General features: G+C 39.9%; 1 protein-coding gene across 1 annotated transcript in view; it reads left to right on the top strand.

The window, feature by feature from the left end:
• MED13L (mediator complex subunit 13L) overlaps nucleotides 1-20,782 on the top strand; it is a 135,893-nt gene that overhangs the window by 75,618 nt on the left and 39,493 nt on the right. The window contains exons 4-11 of the mRNA XM_049788762.1: nucleotides 2,704-2,898; nucleotides 3,188-3,376; nucleotides 8,480-8,645; nucleotides 11,874-11,978; nucleotides 15,128-15,856; nucleotides 16,868-17,093; nucleotides 18,082-18,187; nucleotides 18,490-18,614. Of these exons, the coding sequence (XP_049644719.1) occupies nucleotides 2,704-2,898; nucleotides 3,188-3,376; nucleotides 8,480-8,645; nucleotides 11,874-11,978; nucleotides 15,128-15,856; nucleotides 16,868-17,093; nucleotides 18,082-18,187; nucleotides 18,490-18,614 (1,841 nt within the window). The remainder of the gene's footprint in view (nucleotides 1-2,703; nucleotides 2,899-3,187; nucleotides 3,377-8,479; nucleotides 8,646-11,873; nucleotides 11,979-15,127; nucleotides 15,857-16,867; nucleotides 17,094-18,081; nucleotides 18,188-18,489; nucleotides 18,615-20,782) is intronic.

Below are 20,782 nucleotides of genomic sequence, written 5' to 3'. Positions count from 1 at the left end.
GTGTAAATAAATCCTTCTAGGTAGTTCAGTGAGTGTATGCCACATCATGAACGGAGACTCGTTTGAGGATACCCAGGAGAGAGAGAGAGAAAGAGAGAGTGAGAGAGAGAAAAAGTGAGAGAGAGATGAGAGAGTAAAATCTGTAATTGACAGATCATAGAAATGAATCATTTCCACATTTATTCAGAGAAAGAAAAGAGAGTAAAATCTTTAACTGACAGATCATAGAAATGAATCATTCCCAGATTTATTCCATGATTCTAGGAATGTAAATTGATAGAAAATTGCTATTAAATTTTAATGTTTAGAATTTAGAATTTTAATTCAAGGGTCAGAGTGAAGTACAGCAGGAGTAGGGCATTTGCCTTGGACGCAGCTGACCCAGAATGGACCAGGGTTTGAGATCTAGCATTTGATATGGTCCCTGGAGTCTGCCAGGAGCTATTTTTGAGCACACAGCCAAGAGTAGCCCCTGAGCACTGCCGGGTGTGGCCCCAAAACAAAACAAAAACTAAAATTTTAATTCAGCTATGATTTCTATATCTCTAATATTATATTTCATGTTTAATATTTTGAGATTTTTCTGCTACTAAAGGTTTATGTGTGTATATATATGTATGTGTATGTGTGTGTGTGTGTGTATTTTTTTGTTGTTTGTTTTTTGGGTCACACCTGGCGGTGCTCACAGGTTACTCCTGGCTCTACACTCAGAAATAGCTCTTGGCAGGCTCAGGGGACCATATGGGATGCTGGGATTTTAACTACCATCCTTCTGCATGCAAGGCAAATGCTTTACCACCATGCTATCTCTCCGGCCCCTTATGTATATATTTTAATTACTTGGATATTTAGCAGATCTCAGGAACCATTGTAAGAGTGCTTTCTTGAAAGCAAACTGGTGGGTTCTTGGGAGTTGTATTAAATTCTTTGAAATATTTTGCATTCTGAGTTTTATACTCAGAAGATGAAGAAGCTAGAGTTTATTGTATAGTTTAAGTAGCTGAGTTCAGGTCCATTCCCAAGAGTCCAGGCCTCTCCTTCACCCACATATGATGTTATTGGTCCTGTATGTGCCTGACACTGCCCCCTCCTGTGTATGGCTTCTAATTCCCTTCCCACCCTGTCTACTCACCTCCAGTGTTCCATGACTGGATCTTGCTCCGCATTACTTTCCAGTGAAAGCTTTTCTCTGTCTCTCTCTCTCTCTCTCTCTCTCTCTCTCTCTCTCTCTCTCTCTCTCTCTCTCTCTCTCTCTCTCTCTCTCTTCTTTCTTTCTCTCTTTCTTTCTCTCTTTCTCTCTCTCTTTCTCTCTTTCTCTCTCTCTTTCTCTCTCTCTTTCTCTCTCTCTTTCTCTCTCTTTCTCTCTTTCTTTCTCTCTTTCTTTCTTTCTTTCTTTCTTTCTTTATTTCTTTCTTTCTTTCTTTCTTTGTTTCTTTGTTTCTTTCTTTCTTTCTTTCTTTCTTTCTTTCTTTCTTTCTTTCTTTCTTTCTCTCTCTCTCTCTCTCTCTCTCTCTCTCTCTCCCTCCCTCCCTCCCTCCCTCCCCTCCCTTCCCTCCCTCCCCCTCCCTCCCTTCCTCTCCTCTCCCTCTCCTCTCTCCCTTCCTTCCTTCCTTCCTTCCCTTCCTTCCTTCCTTCCTTCCTTCCTTCCTTCCTTCCTTCCTTCCTTCCTTCCTTCCTTCCTTCCTTCCTTCCTTCCTTCCTTCCTTCCTCCCTCCCTCCCTTCCTCCCTTCAATCCTTCCTTCCTTTTCTTTCCTCTCTCTCTTTCTTTTTTTTTTAATTGGTTTCTGGGCCATACCCGGCGATGTTCAGGGGTTACTCCTGGCTATCTTCTCAGAAATAGCTCCTGGCAGGCACGGGGACCATATGGGATGCCGGGATTCTAACCAACCACCTTAGGTCCTCGGTCAGCTACTTGCAAGGCAAATGCCGCTGGGCCTTTCCCAGACTGCACTCCAACAATTCTCTGCTTGCTGCCTTGTCCTGAGCCCCATGCTCAGCATATTTTCTTGCCTGAATGTGTCCACTGTCCAGGTGTGCATGAACCCACCTGATTCTGCCCTCTTGCCTGGCCCTCTGTAGAGGGAGAGGGCACTGGGGGCCTCAATCTTCCACTCCCTGCCATCCAATTATCTATTTTGATTGGCTACTGGCTTGATGGGTAAGTTTAAAGTGATCAGCTAAATTCACTTGGTGCTCCACCTTTTCATTCCCGCAGCATCAAGTGTGTACAAGTTCTAGGCAAGTTGAGGGACTTAGGGAATTGTTTCCTTCTGCTATTGAAGACAAGGTCTTTGTCTTGTTTAAGCTATCACTAAATATATAAATGTCTGTAGTGATGGATACACAGTTTATGACATATGTTGGTAGAGCTGTCTGATAGTATTATAGTTCACCCAGTTGGTTTTCTCTGTAATAATTGATGTGAATTAAGAGTCACATAACTAAAAAACACTAAAATAAGAAGCTGGGAAAAAAGTAGCTCTACTTTCAAAGGAATTGTGGAGCCCTAGATGTGGCACAGTGGTAAAGTAGTTTTTATGCATAAATGAGACTTTTTGATCCCCATCATGTGAGAAAAAGAAAGAAAATCAAAAGAGGAAATAAAAGAAGTCAGAAAACAAAGAACAATAAATATTAAACATTATGTGATATTATACTTATACTAAAATGACATACCTATGGCATACTTATTTTTACCTTAGTACTGGTGAGTCCTTATGGCTTAAATGGGACGCTAACAGGCCAAGCATACAAGATGTCAGATCCAGCTACTCGTAAATTAATCGAGGAATGGCAGTATTTCTACCCAATGGTGCTGAAAAAGAAAGAAGAATCGAAAGAGGAGGAGGAGTTGGGATATGATGATGATTTCCCTGTGGCAGTAGAAGTAATTGTAGGTAAGTGGAAGTATTTTGCCCGAGGAACTTTTTTCTATCTTTATCTTACTCAATTTAAAAAGATAATCATCCCAATTTTTTTTAAATCTCCAGTTTCTCATTTTTTAGTTTTCTTGATTGCAGTGGTCTATGCTGATCTTGCCTGAAACCAGTGGCCCCTATTTTGCAGGTGCTGTTGTCATAATGTGGGGCAACATGTTTAAACAGCAGTTAAGTTGGAATGAAACTGAGCACTATCAGCAGTGCCTACTGAGAGGTCTTGTGTGACATTTCCCTTCCTTTTTTCCAGGTGGTGTTCGAATGGTCTATCCTTCAGCCTTCGTTTTGATCTCTCAGAATGACATCCCAGTTCCTCAGAGCATCGTCAGTACTGGAGGCCAAATTACAGTCGGGCAGCAGGGACTTGGTGGTGTAAAAGACCCAAGTAACTGTGGCATGCCTCTTACCCCTCCCACTTCGCCGGAACAAGCTGTCGTCGGTGAGTACCAGCCACCCACCTGGGGGACAACCGCCTCAGCAATTGTCCTACTGAATTTGAGGAGAAAATCATGAGTTTTTAAAAATGGAGAAGTTAAAGCAAAGTTTAGGTCCCTTGAAATTTTAATTTTCCCCTTCTTAGAACCATTTAGGTATTTCTCTATAGTTCTTCACATATACACATATTTTTTCCTTCTTGGCCACTCACGCACTTGGTTTCCACTCTCACCCTCTGAATAAGAGACAGATTATATTGGTTGCCGGGAAGTTTCTACATCAGACCTTTGCCTTTGGCTTGGTCGATTGGTTATTGCTCATCAGGGACACATCTTGGATCATTCTTTCTCTTTTGGATGATAAAGTTACACTAGCATCTTAGAACACAAATTAAGGCTTGTTTCTTATCAGTAATCTGTCTTAATGATAAATATGAATTACTTGTGAAAATTTGACAACTTAGACAAGTTTTCTTTCGTGGAAAACTTTAGAGATTGGCTAAATTGGGTGGGGTTTGTGCTCTCTTGGTTGACTAGTGTATTTACTATATTAAAATTTTTGTTGGTATAGTTGAGCTCATTGTAATTGGCAGTCTAGCCACTAAGGAGAGGCTATTTGTCACACTTGAGCTGAATTGAGATTATTTTATAGGAATTTAATGTGGACTTTTCTGGCAGGAGCTACAGAGTAAAGTCTTGGCTGCTAAACTTTAAAAAAAGAATATAAGCACGATACACACATATATGGTAGTTTTTGTGAGGATTTGATGGAACAGCATTTTAAAATTTATAGTATAGTGCTTGATACAAAATGGATTTTCAAGAAATATTCTATAAATTTTCAGTAAATAACATTAGGGGAAATGTGAAGATTTTATGCTTGAAATTAATTTCAAAACTTGTCACTTTTAATAGTAATGACCTCAGTTGATTTTCAAACTTGTTCTAAATGTCATTTTTCCTGTTTTACATCACTCTTCTTGACAGGGTTGTTAATATGCATTAAGTTGTATGCTTAAAAGTGCTGTGTAACAGAGAAACAAACAAGAAAATAGATATTGTAATAATGATGAACACCCTAGTGCCTGGATTACAGAACTGAGATTACCAAATTGGGCAAAATGGGAAATGAAGAGGCTGAGTAGAAAGAACAGTGTCATTGGTGGAAGGTCTTGAGCACTTTGGTTGTGGAGAGATGTATTCTTTTTTCTTTTCTTTTTTTCTTTTTTGTTTGGATTTTGGGCCACACCCGGCAGCACTCAGGAGTTACTCTTGGTTCTGTGCTCAGAAATTGCTCCTGCCAGGCTCGGGGGACCATATGGGATGCCGGGATTCGAACCACCGTTAATCCTAGATTGGCTGCATGCAAGGCAAATACCCTACTGTTTTGCTATCTCTCCAGCCTCGAGAGATATATACTTTATATATTTAGAGTACGTATGTTGACACTGTCCTAAATGTGTTACCTTACCAGCAACAGGAGTGAAAAAAGAAAAATAGAAATAACTCAACAAAGATTAGTCTGGTGGTTATTGGGGCTGAGAACTAGAATTAGGAAGGGGAGGAATTGGATAATTGCTATCAATGGGCAGTTGGTGACTAGGTAAACACTGATCTTGGAAATCTAGTCATAGTGTTGCTATAAACTTACAAAGTTAGGAGGGATTCCATGCTTTTTTGTTTTCATTTTTGTTGTTATTTGTGCTTTTTGTTTGTTTGTTTTGAGCAGTGTTTAGGCCTTATTTCCTGGCTCTATTCTCAAGTATCAGTCCTAGTAGGTGCTCAGGGAGCCATATGGGGTACCAGAGATTGATCTTGGGTGGGTTACTTGCAAGGCATGTGCTTTGCCTTCACTCTCTGTACTCTCTCTCCAGTCCTGAGACTAGATTTCAGTTATTCTCACCACACCCCTCCAAATTTTTTAATTTGGCATATAAATAATAAAGCAGTGTACAGATTATACTTTAAACATTTTAAATAAAATGCAGATTTTCAGTTTTAGCACACATTTTAAAGTTATCCAAGAGGAACTCTGATCTTGTCAGGAGGCACAGACTGGACAGCACATGCATCCTCTGCTTCTCAGAGCTGTGCTGCTAGATGGTGAGACTGTGTATCCAGCTCCAGAAGACAGAGCCAAGGCTTGAATAGAGCCCCATGCCAGGATTTTCTCTATCAAAGGGGGATAGTACAGAGGGTAATGTGCTTGGTCCCCCAAGTTCATAAGGAGTGATTCCTGAGCTCAGAGAGAGGAACAAAACTAAACCATCAAAAAAACTAGTTTAAAATGAAAAGTGGGGTCAGAAGAGATAGCACAGGTAGGGCATTTACCTTGCATGGAACCAACCCAGGACGGGCTCTGGTTTGATTCCTGGCATCCCATATGGTCCCCCAACGTTGCCAGGAGTGATCTCTGAGTGCAGAGCCAGGAGTAACCCTGAGCGCTGCCAGGTGTAGCCCCAAACCAATCAAACAAACAAAAAAAAAATGAAAAAGAAAGTGAGAGAAGCAAAAATGTTCTTACATAAATCATAGGGAACATATAGTATTGTTTAAAGTTTTAAATTTTATATTAGGGTTTAGTCTTTCAGACATCTGTCGTCATTTAAGTTGTCATCCATTTTTATTTATATATCTTTGTCTTGCACTTAAGTGAAATTCATATTTAGCTTAAACTTGAAGACCTGCTTTATTTATACATGTTGCTTTGACAGAGGTCAGATCAGTTCAGAACCCTAAATTTTTATATTTCTGAAACAAAGTTCTGTTTCTAGTTCCAATATGCTCTTAAGTATCTGCATCTTTCCATTTTTCCCTGTGTAGCATTATATGTCATTGTCCATTAGGTAAAATAATTCTCCTGATACCCCCTCGCTAGCTTCCTCAAGCAAATTAAATAAAGCAACTAGTGTCTTTTTCATAAAATGAATTCGTCTACATTTTACATCAGATATAATGAATTATCGTTCAGGACCTCCTCACAGAGCCTCCTCCTGAGCTTGGCAGTTCTCCAGGTGACAGATAAGAGTATTGCCTTTCTTGGCGACTGGAGAATGAGTTGCCTGCCTGAAATGTCCCCAGGTCCTAGATTTGCAAGTCAACCTGTGTTTCAGTTTGTTTTGGATTTTTACCACACTGATCTGTGCTGAGGACTTAATCTTGGAGGATTTAGGGAACCACCTGCAGTACCTGGAGTCTAAGTCAGTCAGCCTTGTGCAAGGCAAGCACCTTACCCACTGTACTAGTATATCTCTCTGACCACAAGGCAAGTCAGTTTTGGTGAAATTTACTTATACTGTATACATGAGTCTTTCTCTTATTTTTTAGAGATTAGTGTACCAACATTCCATGTACATGAGACAAAATCCATATTCACATTTGTCATAAAAAGTTGCTTTTTGGAAAGTGAAGGACTATGTTAACTTTTATTTATTTCTTAACTCTGACTAGTTTTTAAATAGACAGTTGAAAGTCTGTTGTAATATTGAAATTACTTATTTTGCACCATGGATCAACTAAGGAGCTTAAAGATAAATAGTAGTGACAAATTTCTTCTTTTAATTTATTTTATTTGTAATATAACAATCTTAACGGAAATAAGAAAACTGTAGTCCTTCAGAATGTAAGCATGAGGCTATCCTTCCTCTTCACCTCTTTTTAAACTTAAGCTAAACCTAGCCAACACATTTAATGGAGTTGTTGATTGGTACCATGGATATTAATTGGTTATTATTTCTTTTTATTAGGTAAGAGTGGAGTTTTTAGGGTGATTGAGCTTGATTAAGATATTTTGTATAATGGTTTGTTTGAATAAAGCCCACTATTTAGTTCTTAAGTGAGAAAGATGGAAGTAATCAAAATAGAATAAATACCGTACTGGAAATGGATCAACATTTGTCTTGTACGAGATAGATGTAATATGGCACTCAGACTCAAAAGCCAATATTGTCAATAGTCATCTTGAACAGAGTAGAAAGAAATGGATTACATACCAACTACAGTGGGGAAAATTGAGTGGATCTATCAGAGAAAAAGGAGTCAGTGATATTTAATCTTTGGTTAAAAAATGTTGAGAAAACCTCTTTCAATATTTTACTATTACACTTTGATAAATGGTGTCAGACAGAGGTCAGAGCAGTAGTACAGCACAGAGGACACTTGTCTTGCACACAGCAGACCCAGCTTCAGTCCCTAGCATCCCATAGAGTGTAGACTCTAATTCCCCTCCCCACCATCATACTTGAAGCCCTCACAAAAGATGATCTCTGATGGTAGAGCCAGGAGTACCCCTGAGCACTGCTAAGTGTGGTCCTAAAGCAAAATAACAAGCAAACAACAAAGGTATCAGGCATAAGGACAAGTAGTTCCACGTAAATTTTATATTTGACCTCGTTAAAATGCTTTGTATTGTTAAATTCTTTCTCCAGAACACAGGGTTCAGTTACACAACCAGTCAGCTAAATGAGAGTGAAGCTCCCTCTACTGTTCGCTTCTACCTGGAACTGTACTGCACTGGCATTGGGCTTTTCAAAACAGGGCTAGCCAAATAGTACAGCCTGAGGGCACTTGTCTTTCATGGGCAGACCTGGGATCCATCCTGGTATTATAGTTTCCTGAAACCTGTCAGGAGTGATCCCTGAGCACAGAGTCAGGAGTAAACCCTGACTGCCAACGGTATGTGTCCCCCCAAATAAAAAATAAATAAAAAGCTTCAAAACTATTAAAAACACTATTTTTAATGCTGTCTTGTATGAAAATTCTCTAGGGTCTTACATGTGAGATGCTTGGGTTTAATCTTGGTACCAATGGTATTGCTTGGTACCAGTGGTCACCAGATGGGACCCTCAAACACAGATCGGGTAGTACCCCCGTACTCTGCCTGTTATGGTACCAAAAACAAAAAGTTCAAAAAGTTCTCAGAACCCTGATAAGCAGAAATAGCTCTGTAAAAGTTTACCCTTGATAAAGTCAAACTTAGGATTTCAGGTAGCTATTTTCCCTGGAGATATGGGCAAAGCCACCTGGAAATGACCTTCATCAGTTCAAAGTATCTATGTTCTGTTTATTTTCAGAAAATTCTGCCATTCCAAATTCTCCTCCTTTTGCAGGTGATACTGGAGGTACTCAGAGCGCTGTCGGTCACCTCGGGTCACAGGATGGAGGGATGATCACTATGCACAGTCCAAAGAGATCGGGGAAAATTCCTCCAAAACTCCACAATCACATGGTCCATCGAGTCTGGAAGGAATGCATCCTCAACAGAACCCGGGCCAAGTATGTTTTTGCATGCCTAGAACATCTCTTATGGTTATTTTATTTCAGTATTACTTGAAAAAGGTCAATCCTGATCCAATATAGTAAAATATAAACTAGTAATTTACCAGTGGATTTTTTTTTATTTAGGATAAAAATTAAACCAAAGATGTTAAAATAAAGAGTTAGTTAATTTGATTATCCAGAAAATATTTGAAGTGCCTACTATTTCAAGATTAGCATGATGTTCATCTGCTGGTTTTTTTAAAAGTGCAGATAACTTAGAGACAGTTATCTGAGGGTTTTCTTTTGTTTGCTCATTTATGAATGCATTTACCTTCACTGTGTTTTCTTTATACATTGACCTTATGTGATAAGTGATATATTCCTGAGCTGCTTCTTTTTCTACCTGTTCTCTCTTTCCCTGCCTCCCTTTTTTTCTTTTCTTGCCATTTACCCTTCCTCTTTCTTTAACATGTTTTTAGAAGTGAGTTGATTCTTAGAAGAATCATTTTAGTGACTTGATAATTTAATTTAGTGGTCATTTTACTTACATGATAATGACAAACATTAATCAATACATTTTTATTTACACGAGCATTTATACATTCAGCTTTTTATATTTGAGATAACTGAACTGATACAACTTGTTTTTTATCTGATACAAGTAAATTATGTCTTAATTCACTGGAACAGAATGAATATGAAATGCTGTGGCCAGCATCTGCTAAGAACATACTTAGTAATTAATTAAATATCTCAGGTACTACTATTTAGATTTCAACATTATAAATTTAAAGCCTATCCTTTGGACTTAATAATTTCATGCCCCATATTTCTTTCTTGTTTTTTTTTTTTTTTGGGGGGGGGGCTACACCTGGCAGTGCTCAGGGGTTACTCCTGGCTCTGTGCTCAGAAATCATCCTGGAAGGCATGGGGGACCATATGGGATGCCGGGATTTGAACCACCATTGGTCCTGGGTCAGATGCTTGCAAGGCAAATGCCCTACCACTGTGCTATCTCTCTGGCCCCCATATTTATTTTCTTAAGTGATTGATTCTAGACAGGTTGGTGGCAAGAATGTACTAGATAAATTTTAAAAGAATTGCAAAGAAAATTTATATGTCCTGTTTTAGAATTAAAGACATCTCTAGTCATTTAAAATTGATACCATTAAAATAAATGGATCCAAACATTTTCACTTACATTTGCAGTGCCTAGACAATTTTTTGTTTTGATTTATTTTATGGTCACACCAGCAGTGGTCAGGGGTTACTCCTGGCCCTGCACTCAGGCAGTGCTCAGGGAACCATATCTTATGCCAATGCTGGCGATCAAACCTGGGTCAGCCATGTGTGAGGCAAATAACCTGTCTGCTAGGCTATTACTCCAGCTCCACCCAGACAATTTTTCAGTTTTTTATTTTCCCTTCTATTAAACATTTTTGATTTTTATTGCCACTAACCTTTCACCTCTTTCAGATCTAATAGTTTATAACCTCTGTTAGCAACACAGAAAGGGGAAGTGAGACCCCAAGAAGGGGAGGCAAAGGAGAAGAGCAAAAGAAGTCTGTGCAGAGCTATCAATGAAACATCTACAGTAGGAGCTGCAGCAAGTTCTGCAGCACAAAAGTGGTCACTATGGGATGGAAGACTAATTTGCATTCTCAATTACCAATGACATGCAGGAGAGATATTTTTTTGTTTGTTTTTGTTTTTTTTTTCAGGGGTTACTCCTGACTAAGCACTCACAAATTGCCCCTGGCTTGGGGGGACCATATGGGACGCCGGGGGGATCAAACTGCAGTCCTTCCTTGGCTAGGGCTTGCAAGGCAGAGACCTTAGCTCTAGCGCCACCTCACCGGCCCCGAGATATTTTTTCTTGTATTTTAGTTCATATTACAGAATAGAATGTTGTCCATAAATGGTAATAAAAATAAAAGTTTCAGCATGATTTAAACATTCTAGTTCACAAATTTGTAAAAATATTGGTGATTTTTTAAAATTGTTTTGGGGTGGGGTGGGGTCACATCTGGCAATGCTGAAGGGTTATTCCTCACTCTGCACTGAGGAATTGATCCTGATGATGCTCAGGGAACTGTAGAAGATGCCAGATATTGATCCCAGGTCAGCTGTGTGCAAGAGAAATGTCCTATGCTTGGAGTTACTCAGTGTTACTCTGGCCCCATATTAATGACTTATATTTGGGGCTGGGGGCACACGGCAGTGCTCAGGGGTTACTCCTGGCTCTGCACTCAGAAATAGTTTCTGCCAGGCTTGGGAGACCTTATGGGATGCCGGGAATTGAACCAGAGTTTGTCCTGGTTGGCTGCATACAAGGCAAATGCTATCTCTCTGGCCCAATATATTGATGACTTTTTTTGTTGTTGTTGTTGTTTTGTTTTTTTTTGGGGGGGGCACACCTGTTTGATGCTCAGGGGTTACTCCTGGCTACGTGCTCAGAAATTGCTCCTGGCTTGGGGGGACCATATGAGACACCGGGAATCGAACCGCAGTCCTTCCTTGGCTAGCACTTGCACCTTACCTCTAGCGCCTCCTCGCCGGCCCCTATTGATGACTTTTTAAAGAAACAAATATTAATACAAATAGATGTTTGTTTTGAGACATATGTATATGGTGTATATATGGAATATATACATATGTATATATATCACTTACAAAGTATTTTTTAAATATTTTAAAAATATTTAGCCTGGGGGAGAGATAGCATGGAGTTAAGGTGTTTGCCTTACGTGCAGAAGGTCGGTAGTTCTAATCCCGGCATCCCCTATGGTCCCCCAAGCCTGCCAGGAGCGATTTCTGAGCATAGAGGCAGGAGTAACCCCTGAGCACTGCCGGGTGTGACCCAAAAAAAAAAAAAATTAGCCTGTCAGACTTAAATTTTGTTTTGTTTTGGGGCCACACCATGCTGTGTGGTGTGGAATAAGCTCAAGGCTTATTCCTGGTTGTTCTCGAGTGATCTTCTGGGATGCTGGTGATCAAACCCAGGTCGGCCATGCAAGGCAGACGTTTCCTATTGTACTACTGCTCTGGCTCGAAACTCATACACTGTATAGAACAGGTATTTCCCGTAAAGCTCTTCTCTCCAAACCCTTGTGCAGCTCTTTGGCTTGCTCCAAACTAAGATAATATCACTGTGTAAAATATACATGTCTTTTGACATGTCTCTTCTCCCCAGAGGCCTGACTGTTATCTGCTGTTTACACAAGTCATTTGTCATATTTCTAGGAGGACTCAGATGTCAACTCCAACGCTTGAAGAAGAGCCTACTAACAATCCTGCTACTTGGGACTTTGTGGATCCCACCCAAAGAGTCAGCTGCTCTTGCTCTCGGTACGTGGTGCAAAGGCAGACCCCATAAGGGGAATGCTGAGGGCTTTGTGGCTATGTCCTGGTCTCTCTTCCACTGCTTCTATTTCCTTTGGTTTGGACAAGTTTGGTCTATGCAAGCGATATGGTTTTATTGTCAGGACTCAGGATGAGCTGGAGTCGTTTTGTGTCCCCCTTAAAAAAATCGCACTGACAGATTTCTTGAATTGCCTTATAAACTAAAAGTATTCCTTTGATAAGATCACCTCTTGCAATCTTACTAAAATAAACCTTTAAATTGTCTTGAACTAACAGAATCTGGGTTACATAGGCCATCTTTGGATCGTTAAGTGAGTGATGGTGAAGTTTTTGATAAATGACAGGGTGTTTGATACAACATCTATCCAACAGCTGATTTGGTTGTTTGACTAGAACCTCACATTGTTTTCTGTAGAAGAGTTAAACTCTTACTGGCATGGATTTTCATGAGAGTTCTCAAATGGCTTGTTTCTATTGTTGTGGAGAGAGGGTGAGGAAATACCCAGCTGTGCTCAGAACAGTCTTCTCTGCTCAGGGAATGAAATATATATGCTATGCAAGGGATCTAAGCTGGGTAGACAGAGGAAAGGCGGCCTCCTGACCTTCTTTCTGTACTCTCTAGCCCCTCAGATAGTAATGTCCAGTTCAGTTACCTTTCTGAGCTTTTGCTGGATATTAATCAATTAGTGGGGAATTTAGAATAGCTTCCAATGTCTTCCTTCCTTCCTTCCTTCCTTCCTTCCTTCCTTCCTTCCTTCCTTCCTTCCTTCCTTCCTTCCTTCCTTCCTTCCTTCCTTCCTTCCTTCCTTCCTTCCTTCCTTCCTTCCTTCCTTCCTTCCTTCCTTCCTTCCTTCCTTCCTTCCTCCTTCCCTCCCTCTCTCCCTCTCTCTCTCCCTCCCTCCCTGCCTTCCTCCCTCCCTCTCTCCCTCTCTCTCTCCCTGTATTCCCCTTTCTTCCCCTCTATTTTGGGATGTCTCTAGGGCTGATGTATTTCTCCCAAACCTAGGTACTCTTTTATGGTCTTTAGGGGAGGTGCACATTCTGTGTTACTCAGAGTTTATTCTTGGTTCTACACTCAGGATTTGCTCCTAGGGACATATGTCATACCATGGATTGAAGTGGGTCAGCTGCGTGCAAGGCGAGCACCCTACCTGCTCTACTATCTCCAGCCCCATGTTGTAGTCTTTTTTTGTTTGTTTGTTTGTTTTTGGGTCACACCCGGCAGCACTCAGGGGTTACTCCTGGCTCGGGGGACCATATAGGATGCCAAGATTCGAACCATTGTCCTTCTGCATGCAAGGCAAATGTCTTATCTCCATGCTATCTCTCTGGCCCCATTGTAGTCATTTTTAACATTTATTTTTATTATTTAGTTTTCCACTTACCTAGAAATGCTGTCATTTAGTTATTTCTCTTAGCTGTTACTGCATTTCACAATGACTTTCTTTAAAATATCTTTTCAGTCACATGTTGCTTTATTCTTTTGGTCTCATGTATTTCTCTTTCCCCCCCCCCCCCCCACTTTTCTCCAACCTCATGTATTTCTACACTCTTTGACTTTGCTTCTGGTTTTTGTCAGTCACTGGCCCACACATCTATTAAGCTTTCCATACAGGATCTTCTTGCCTGCTTTGGTGACTGGCCTTTACTGTTCAGAGTTGGGCAATGATATTCTCCCACTGGTTATATATATACTAATTCTAACCATTTCACAGTGTAGGTAAATAGCACAATAGAAAACTGGCTTTATAAGATTATTTACTTGGCAAAAAGTCCTTACTTAGAAGAAACCACCATGGAAAAATGAGAAAATTCTAAATTTGAAAAATTAATGGAAAAAGACTTTTAGTTTTAGGATGTGGGCTACAAATATAAAGTAGATAGCCTTAAAAGATATGATTGAGTTATTTTTAAATGACACACTATTTTTTTTTTACTATTGTATTGTGTATTGAGGATCTAATGCATGATTTTGGCCTTGTGTAGAGATATCTTCTTCAAAGCCAGTATTGGGTGATGGTGATGGGTCAGGGTGGGGGTTTGCAGAGAATAGCACATATCTGGCAAGAGTGTTTTCATACAATCTCCTATAGAATTACCCACCCCATTATGGGATGGTCCTCTCTTCATTGTTTACTGGCCTTATGGGGCATGGTGGCCATCCTGTTGTCCCACTAAACCATCCCATTATGCCACACAAATCCATTTTACTACCCACTAGGGCATCATTTAGTGCAAAGCAGTAGTAATTTAATGCCACCCTAGTGGCCTCAAAGAGTTACTGCTACACTAGCCGGAGATCTTGCCTTTTTTTTCCCCCCTAGTAATGATTTATATATTGGGAGAAACTAACTGACCTGCTATATAACTTTGTGATACAGATTCAACCCTGGTATCAGCTAGTGGGCCTTTACTAAGCAATTTTTCACAACCATGCTTGCCAGAAAGTTTATTAGGATGTGAGCATATTTGCCTTTCCTGTAGATCTTTCTCATGCACTTGTATATAGAAGATATTTGCCTTATTGTTTCTATATCCTTTTAATGTGTGTCTAAGATACAAACTCATCTTTTATACTTTCTGCCCCAGTTAGCGGTGGCATATATGATTCTTAGTATATTTAGACTATTAAACATTGACCTTCATTTATTAGTTTTTGAGTAAGTTGCAAGCTATTTCATTCCCAGTTTACAAGACATAAACTATTCTTTATTGGAGTTAATAACAGTGTTTGTTTAAAAAAAATGGAGACTATTTTATTATGTTTTTCTTGGCAAAATATTTCATTACTTGTGGCTTTAAGATGCAGTCTGAATACAGTATCTGAGAACACCATCAAATTGGAAAATTTGGGCAATTTTTCAGGTCACTAGTTCAGTGAGAGCAGCATTGTATTTGTTGATATTTCTTAAGTCCTAACCTTCTCCTCATATCTTGAATGTGTTTAATTCATCAGAACTGGCTGTGGTTTTTAGTCATTTTAAATATAGTTAGCATTTGGAGTCCTTTTTGATTCATTGGGTTATCTAACCTTTCCTAAAATTAGGAAATCGCATCAGACATCTCTTTCATAATGTTATAATGATGCTATTATGTTCATATATTTGTTGACTTAACCTAAATTCTCATTTCAGGCATAAACTTTTAAAACGTTGTGCTGTAGGACCCAATCGACCTTCCACAATATCTCAGCCAGGGTTCAGCACCGGACCATCATCATCCTCATCTTTACCACCTCCTGCTTCTTCTAAGCACAAAACAGCAGAAAGACAGGAAAAAGGAGACAAATTGCAAAAGAGACCCTTGATACCATTTCACCATAGGCCCTCTGTGGCTGAAGAATTGTGCATGGAACAGGACACACCGGGACAGAAACTAGGCCTGGCAGGGATGGACTCCTCCATAGAGGTGTCTAGCAGTAGGAAGTATGATAAGCAAATGGCCGTGCCTTCCAGAAATACAAGCAAGCAAATGAATCTGAATCCTATGGATTCACCTCATTCCCCTATCTCACCTCTGCCGCCAACACTCAGCCCTCAGCCACGGGGCCAGGAAACGGAGAGTTTGGACCCGCCATCTGTCCCTGTGAATCCAGCCCTCTATGGAAATGGGCTAGAACTTCCGTTGTCTACTATGGATGACAGAACTGTCCTCGTTGGCCAAAGACTGCCTCTGATGGCAGAGGTCAGCGAGACAGCCTTATATTGTGGGATTCGGCCCCTGAACCCAGAGTCCTCGGATAAGTGGTGGCAGAGTTACCATCTCCCGCCCATTGATGATGCTGAATTCCGGCCTCCAGAGCTCCAGGGTGAGAGATGTGATACCCAAACGGAGGTAAACTCCGAGAGCACTGCATTGCAAAGGTACGGCCACACTCACCCCACCCACCCGCTCCCCCACCAAAAAGCTACTACTGGCTTTTCAGATTTTTGCTTTTGGGAGCCAAATCTGATGGTATTCAGGGGCTTCTCCTGGCTCTGTGCTTAGGGTCACTCCTACTACTGGTGCTCTGAGGACCATAATTGAGGTCAGGCTCTCAGATACCTGTAAGGCAACCCCTTAATCCCTCTACTGTCTCTCCAGTCCCAGATGACCCTAGTCTTTTAAGAATCAGGGTGTTGTCAATATTACTCCTGCTAAACCTTCAGATTGAAAATAGAAGAGACTTGTCTTCACTGTTGTAGATTCTGCATTTGAAAAGTGTTAAAAGTTATATGCTCTGTCCTTCATGAAATGTATCAGGTCTCTCCTTATTTAAGGATACTTAAATACTTTAATACTTAAATACTTAGAGAGGTCTCCTGGCAGCTCGTCGATGAGAATGTGTTAGCTTGTTTGGGCTCTGCTGTTTGTTAATGAGAGAATGTAGTTCCCTGAGAGTTTGCACATGTTGGGCAGTGCCTTTGAATGCTGACACATTAAGGAAGGCTTTCCCTGCATTCAAGCATGTATCAGGCATTTAGTAATGAAACATGATATGTATAGTGCATTGGAGCCACCCAATATACTAAATAATTGACACCAATTATCTCATTTAAACTCCCTCACAACAATTTTATTACCTTAATTTCATAGCTGAGAGGGAAACGAGGGTCATGGGGTTACCGAAAGACACAGATGGAATCTGAACCTTGGCAGTCTGTTCTCAGGCTCCTTAATGCTCTTTAAGTGGAAAACTCAGAATCCGATACGAAAACATATGTTCTTGACAAAAGCTACTAAGTTTTATTTGACTGAATGTAATCTCTAAAAGAAATTTACTTTACATGAAATTTTAGCTTACACCTGTAAATACGTTGAAATGCTACTTTAAAAATTTTTTTTTACTTTTACTTTTTGCTAAAACTAAAACTGTTATTTATTTTCTCTATTAGACTCTTAGCACAGCCTAACAAACGGTTTAAAATCTGGCATGATAAGCAACCCCAGATGCAGCCACTCCATTTCCTTGACCCATTGCCTCTGTCGCAACAACCTGGAGACAGTATGGGAGAAGTCAATGATCCATATACTTTTGAGGACGGTGACATCAAATACATATTTACAGCCAACAAGAAATGCAAACAGGGGGCCGAGAAAGATTCCCTGAAAAAAAATAAGGTACCATTTGACATAGAGTCCAGCATGGTGTGGGTTTCAGTCTCTGTTGATACAAATGTGTGAGAAAACTTTTGAGGCAGAATGTTTGAGGTAGTCTTGCCTGATTGCTCTGTCCCCATATTCATGCTCTTGGTACTAGTGTATCAAACAGTGTTGTTCCTTTTTATGTCATGGCTCACCTTTGTTTAAAAGTCAGCCGAACATAAACGAAGCCTCATATTTCCAGGCTAAAGCTCTCGTACAGTGCATGTCTCCTCTCATATGCTGATTCTTGTTGGCCTATGCTCCCTGCTTATTTCTTTTAAGTATTATTCTAAAGTGCCCAAAATAAAAGGGAAAAAGAAAACCATGTCGGTAACAGCATCTACTGTTTATCGAGCGCTTACTATGTTGACTGCTCAGTGCTTTACCTGTTTGAATTAATATTTTACATCTGAATTAATTACTATCAGCACGATTAATGCCAGTCTATCACTATCAATTTTTCTGGTTCCATTGTCATACAAATGAGCACTGGGGGTGTCTTAGCCTTAAATTTTGAAACACTCTGAAATACTGGGCCGTTCATAGAGGTTTTCTTGAGAACAGAGGAAATTAAAAGAGGACGGTGTAGTTCAGGAGATGCTTATGTTGCTCTATAGTCACCTGAATCCAGACAACTCAGGTCCTAATTCAGCAGTGCAATGTTCTTAAAGGCAGCTCTTAACACCATGGCATTCCATAATAAAATGCTGCCAGTAACATTTAGGCATCAAACTGCGATTGATCCAAATACCCCAAAAGATTAAGGGGAAGTATGGGAATTCTGGTTCTACGTCAATCCAGGGTAAAGGGCATTTTTTATTTCCTTTGGTTGCATAGACCATGGTTGATCATACTTGTGCTCATAACAAGTTCCATTCCTCCCTCTAATTCTTTGTGTTCTCCCTCATATTTCACACTTTGGGTTGGTGTTCATGTGTTTTGTTTGGCTGAATTTATTATACAGTCAGAGGATGGATTTGGTACCAAGGATGTCACTACACCAGGTCATTCCACGCCGGTGCCTGATGGGAAAAATGCCATGTCTATTTTCAGTTCTGCTACTAAAACAGGTGTGTACAATGATTATTTGCCTCATTTGGATTGTTGCTAAAATAAAATGGAAGGGAGATACTTCTTAATTTAAGATTATATTCTTGTTATGGTTACAATACTTTGATCTCTTGGATATATATTTCATAGTTTTTCAGTTCCTTTTAAAACTGATTAACATGTCTGGAAATAATTATGTCTAAATTTAACTGAAAGCATAGGACAGATTCGCAGGCAGGTTGCTTAAGATCTGTGTCTTCTCCTCACTCCTCCTCTGACAATGAAGTGGCTCATTCCATGCCTCTTGCCTGCTTTCCCACAGATGTCCGGCAGGATAATGCTGCAGGCAGAGCTGGCTCCGGTAGCCTTACACAGGTGACAGATCTGGCACCTTCCCTACATGACTTAGACAACATCTTTGATAATTCGGATGATGATGAACTTGGGGTGAGTCTGCCTGTGCTGCCCACGAAGTATTTTGAAAGGGGAAGAATTAGATCAGTGCTTTGTTATTTCTTCATGGTCTACTGCTGTACTGAACTTTAAGACTCTGATTTCAGGTTTGGAATGTTCTTCAACACTGCGCAGTAAAGGGATCTGAAAGTTTTTAGTGAAGGGCCCCACACTTCTTGGGTTTTCATTGTTAATAGCTTTTCTTCATTGCTGTTATTACTGCTGTAATCCAATCTCTACACAGCTAAACAGTCTAAATATCTTGAAACTAATAGCAGTATGCTCTGTATTCCCTTTAGATCAGATTTTACAAACCATGCCCACATAGCATTTTATTCATTTAATGGAGGCTACGTTTTGAGAGCTGTAACAAGATGGTGTGTGCCTTTTCAGGCTTCAGGATAGTGGGGGAAGAAAAGTTGTGTATATAGAAGTTAAGCAAGAGAGTATATCATGATTAAAGTGACAGATAAGAATTTGTTTTTTTTTTTGGGGGGGGGGGCGAAAAGCTGGACTGGGTTAGGAAATTTGTATCCTCATTCTCTCTCCTATCTCTTTACCTTTCAGCAAATAGAAGTGCCTCTTAACTGCATTTTAGAATGTATTTAGAATTGTCAGAGATTTTATGCCTCCCCCCCCAAAAGAGGAGGACATTATCATTATGTGAACCCCTTTTACAAATTGTGCCAATAAAAAAATTTGCCAGCATTTCTTAAAAACTGTGTAACGTAAAAACTGTGCTGTTGCCACAATTATGTGGCTGGTATGATTATATGCTTAAATACACTTCTAGGATGCAGCTAAGAAAGGGTTTTTTTGAAGAGAAATAGTAGCTTTTTTTTTTAACTTATGTACTTATCTTTGTTCCTGTCCATCCATTTTTAGAGTTTGTTAGTGATTAATTCTTTGATAGCTTGTTCTCACACTTACCTTTGAAGTTTCAAATGATTAAATCACCTCCTTATACTTGACACTCAAAGACTTAAGAAAAAGCAGTATATTAACAGAATGCCTTTATTCATATAAATGACTTGAATCTAAAAGTGCTGAACATTTTAGTATAAAGAAACAGTCGAAGGACCGGAGAGATAGCACAGTGTCAGGGTGTTTGCATGCATCCCTTGCATGCAACCGAACGGCGGTTCAAATCCAGGCATCCCATATGGTTCCCCAAACCTGCCATGAATGATTTCTGAGCACAGAGCCAGGATTAACTTCTGAGCACCAGGTGTGACCAAAAAACCAAAAACAAACAAACAAACTAAAAAGAAACAGTCGAGCAGCAGTATTTCAGCTATGGCTTGAAGGTTAAACAGAAATCAGAATTCTAGAGCCTGTTCACACTTTAAAATAAAATAGATATGATTAACAGATATTATATACCATTAGTATTATACATACTTAGTAATAATGTCCATGAAGAATTGATTTGCCATGAAATATAGGTAGAGGAGGGTAGGGGAGGGACAGTGGTTTAGTGTGGAATGAACTTTGTTTAAAGAGCAAGAATGAACAAGTGGGACGATGCAGGATAATGAAAAGTCTATTTTCTGAATGGTGGGTAAAGATTGCTTGGGGCTAGGAAGCTTTTCTGAAACTGCTGCTATTGTGCACCTCCTACCTGCTATCTACACCTGCCCTGGTAAAGTCGGTGCTTGTCTACTATCCTGTTACATAGAAAGCAGGAGCACACTTTAGTAACCAGTGTTGGGTTGGACCGGAGCCATTGATTCAAGCAGTGGATGCAGGAAGGGATGCAGAAGGGGAATGGAAAGCATTGTCTAGTCGAAGTGACACCTTTCCTTATTGTTAGTTAAACACAGACCATTTTAAAGCTTGCCTAAGTTCTTGAAAACAGGCGTCATCTAGGATTGGTGGTAATGATCTGGAGGGTTAGATTAGATACCCTGATGATTCTCTGAGAGCCAAATATGAAGGAAAGAAATCAGAAAGAAGTTGAGGAAGCAAGAAAAGAAAAAGCAAGCTTTGAGTAAGTTTATGCTCACAGCTGCCAGCCTTAGGATTATTGTCTCTGTTCTGAGCCATTGGGCTTCTCTGTATAAGAAATGAATTAATATGGGAGTGAATGAAGAGTACTTTGTATCTTGGAAATATTCATAGTAATATTAATGTGAAAAAAGACAGTGGGCATTTTTTTTAAC

The sequence above is a fragment of the Suncus etruscus genome, chromosome 15, assembly GCF_024139225.1.
Source record: "Suncus etruscus isolate mSunEtr1 chromosome 15, mSunEtr1.pri.cur, whole genome shotgun sequence".
Lineage (NCBI taxonomy): Eukaryota > Metazoa > Chordata > Mammalia > Eulipotyphla > Soricidae > Suncus > Suncus etruscus.
Note: the sequence above shows the minus strand (reverse complement) of the source record. Positions and strands in the feature narration are given on the sequence as shown.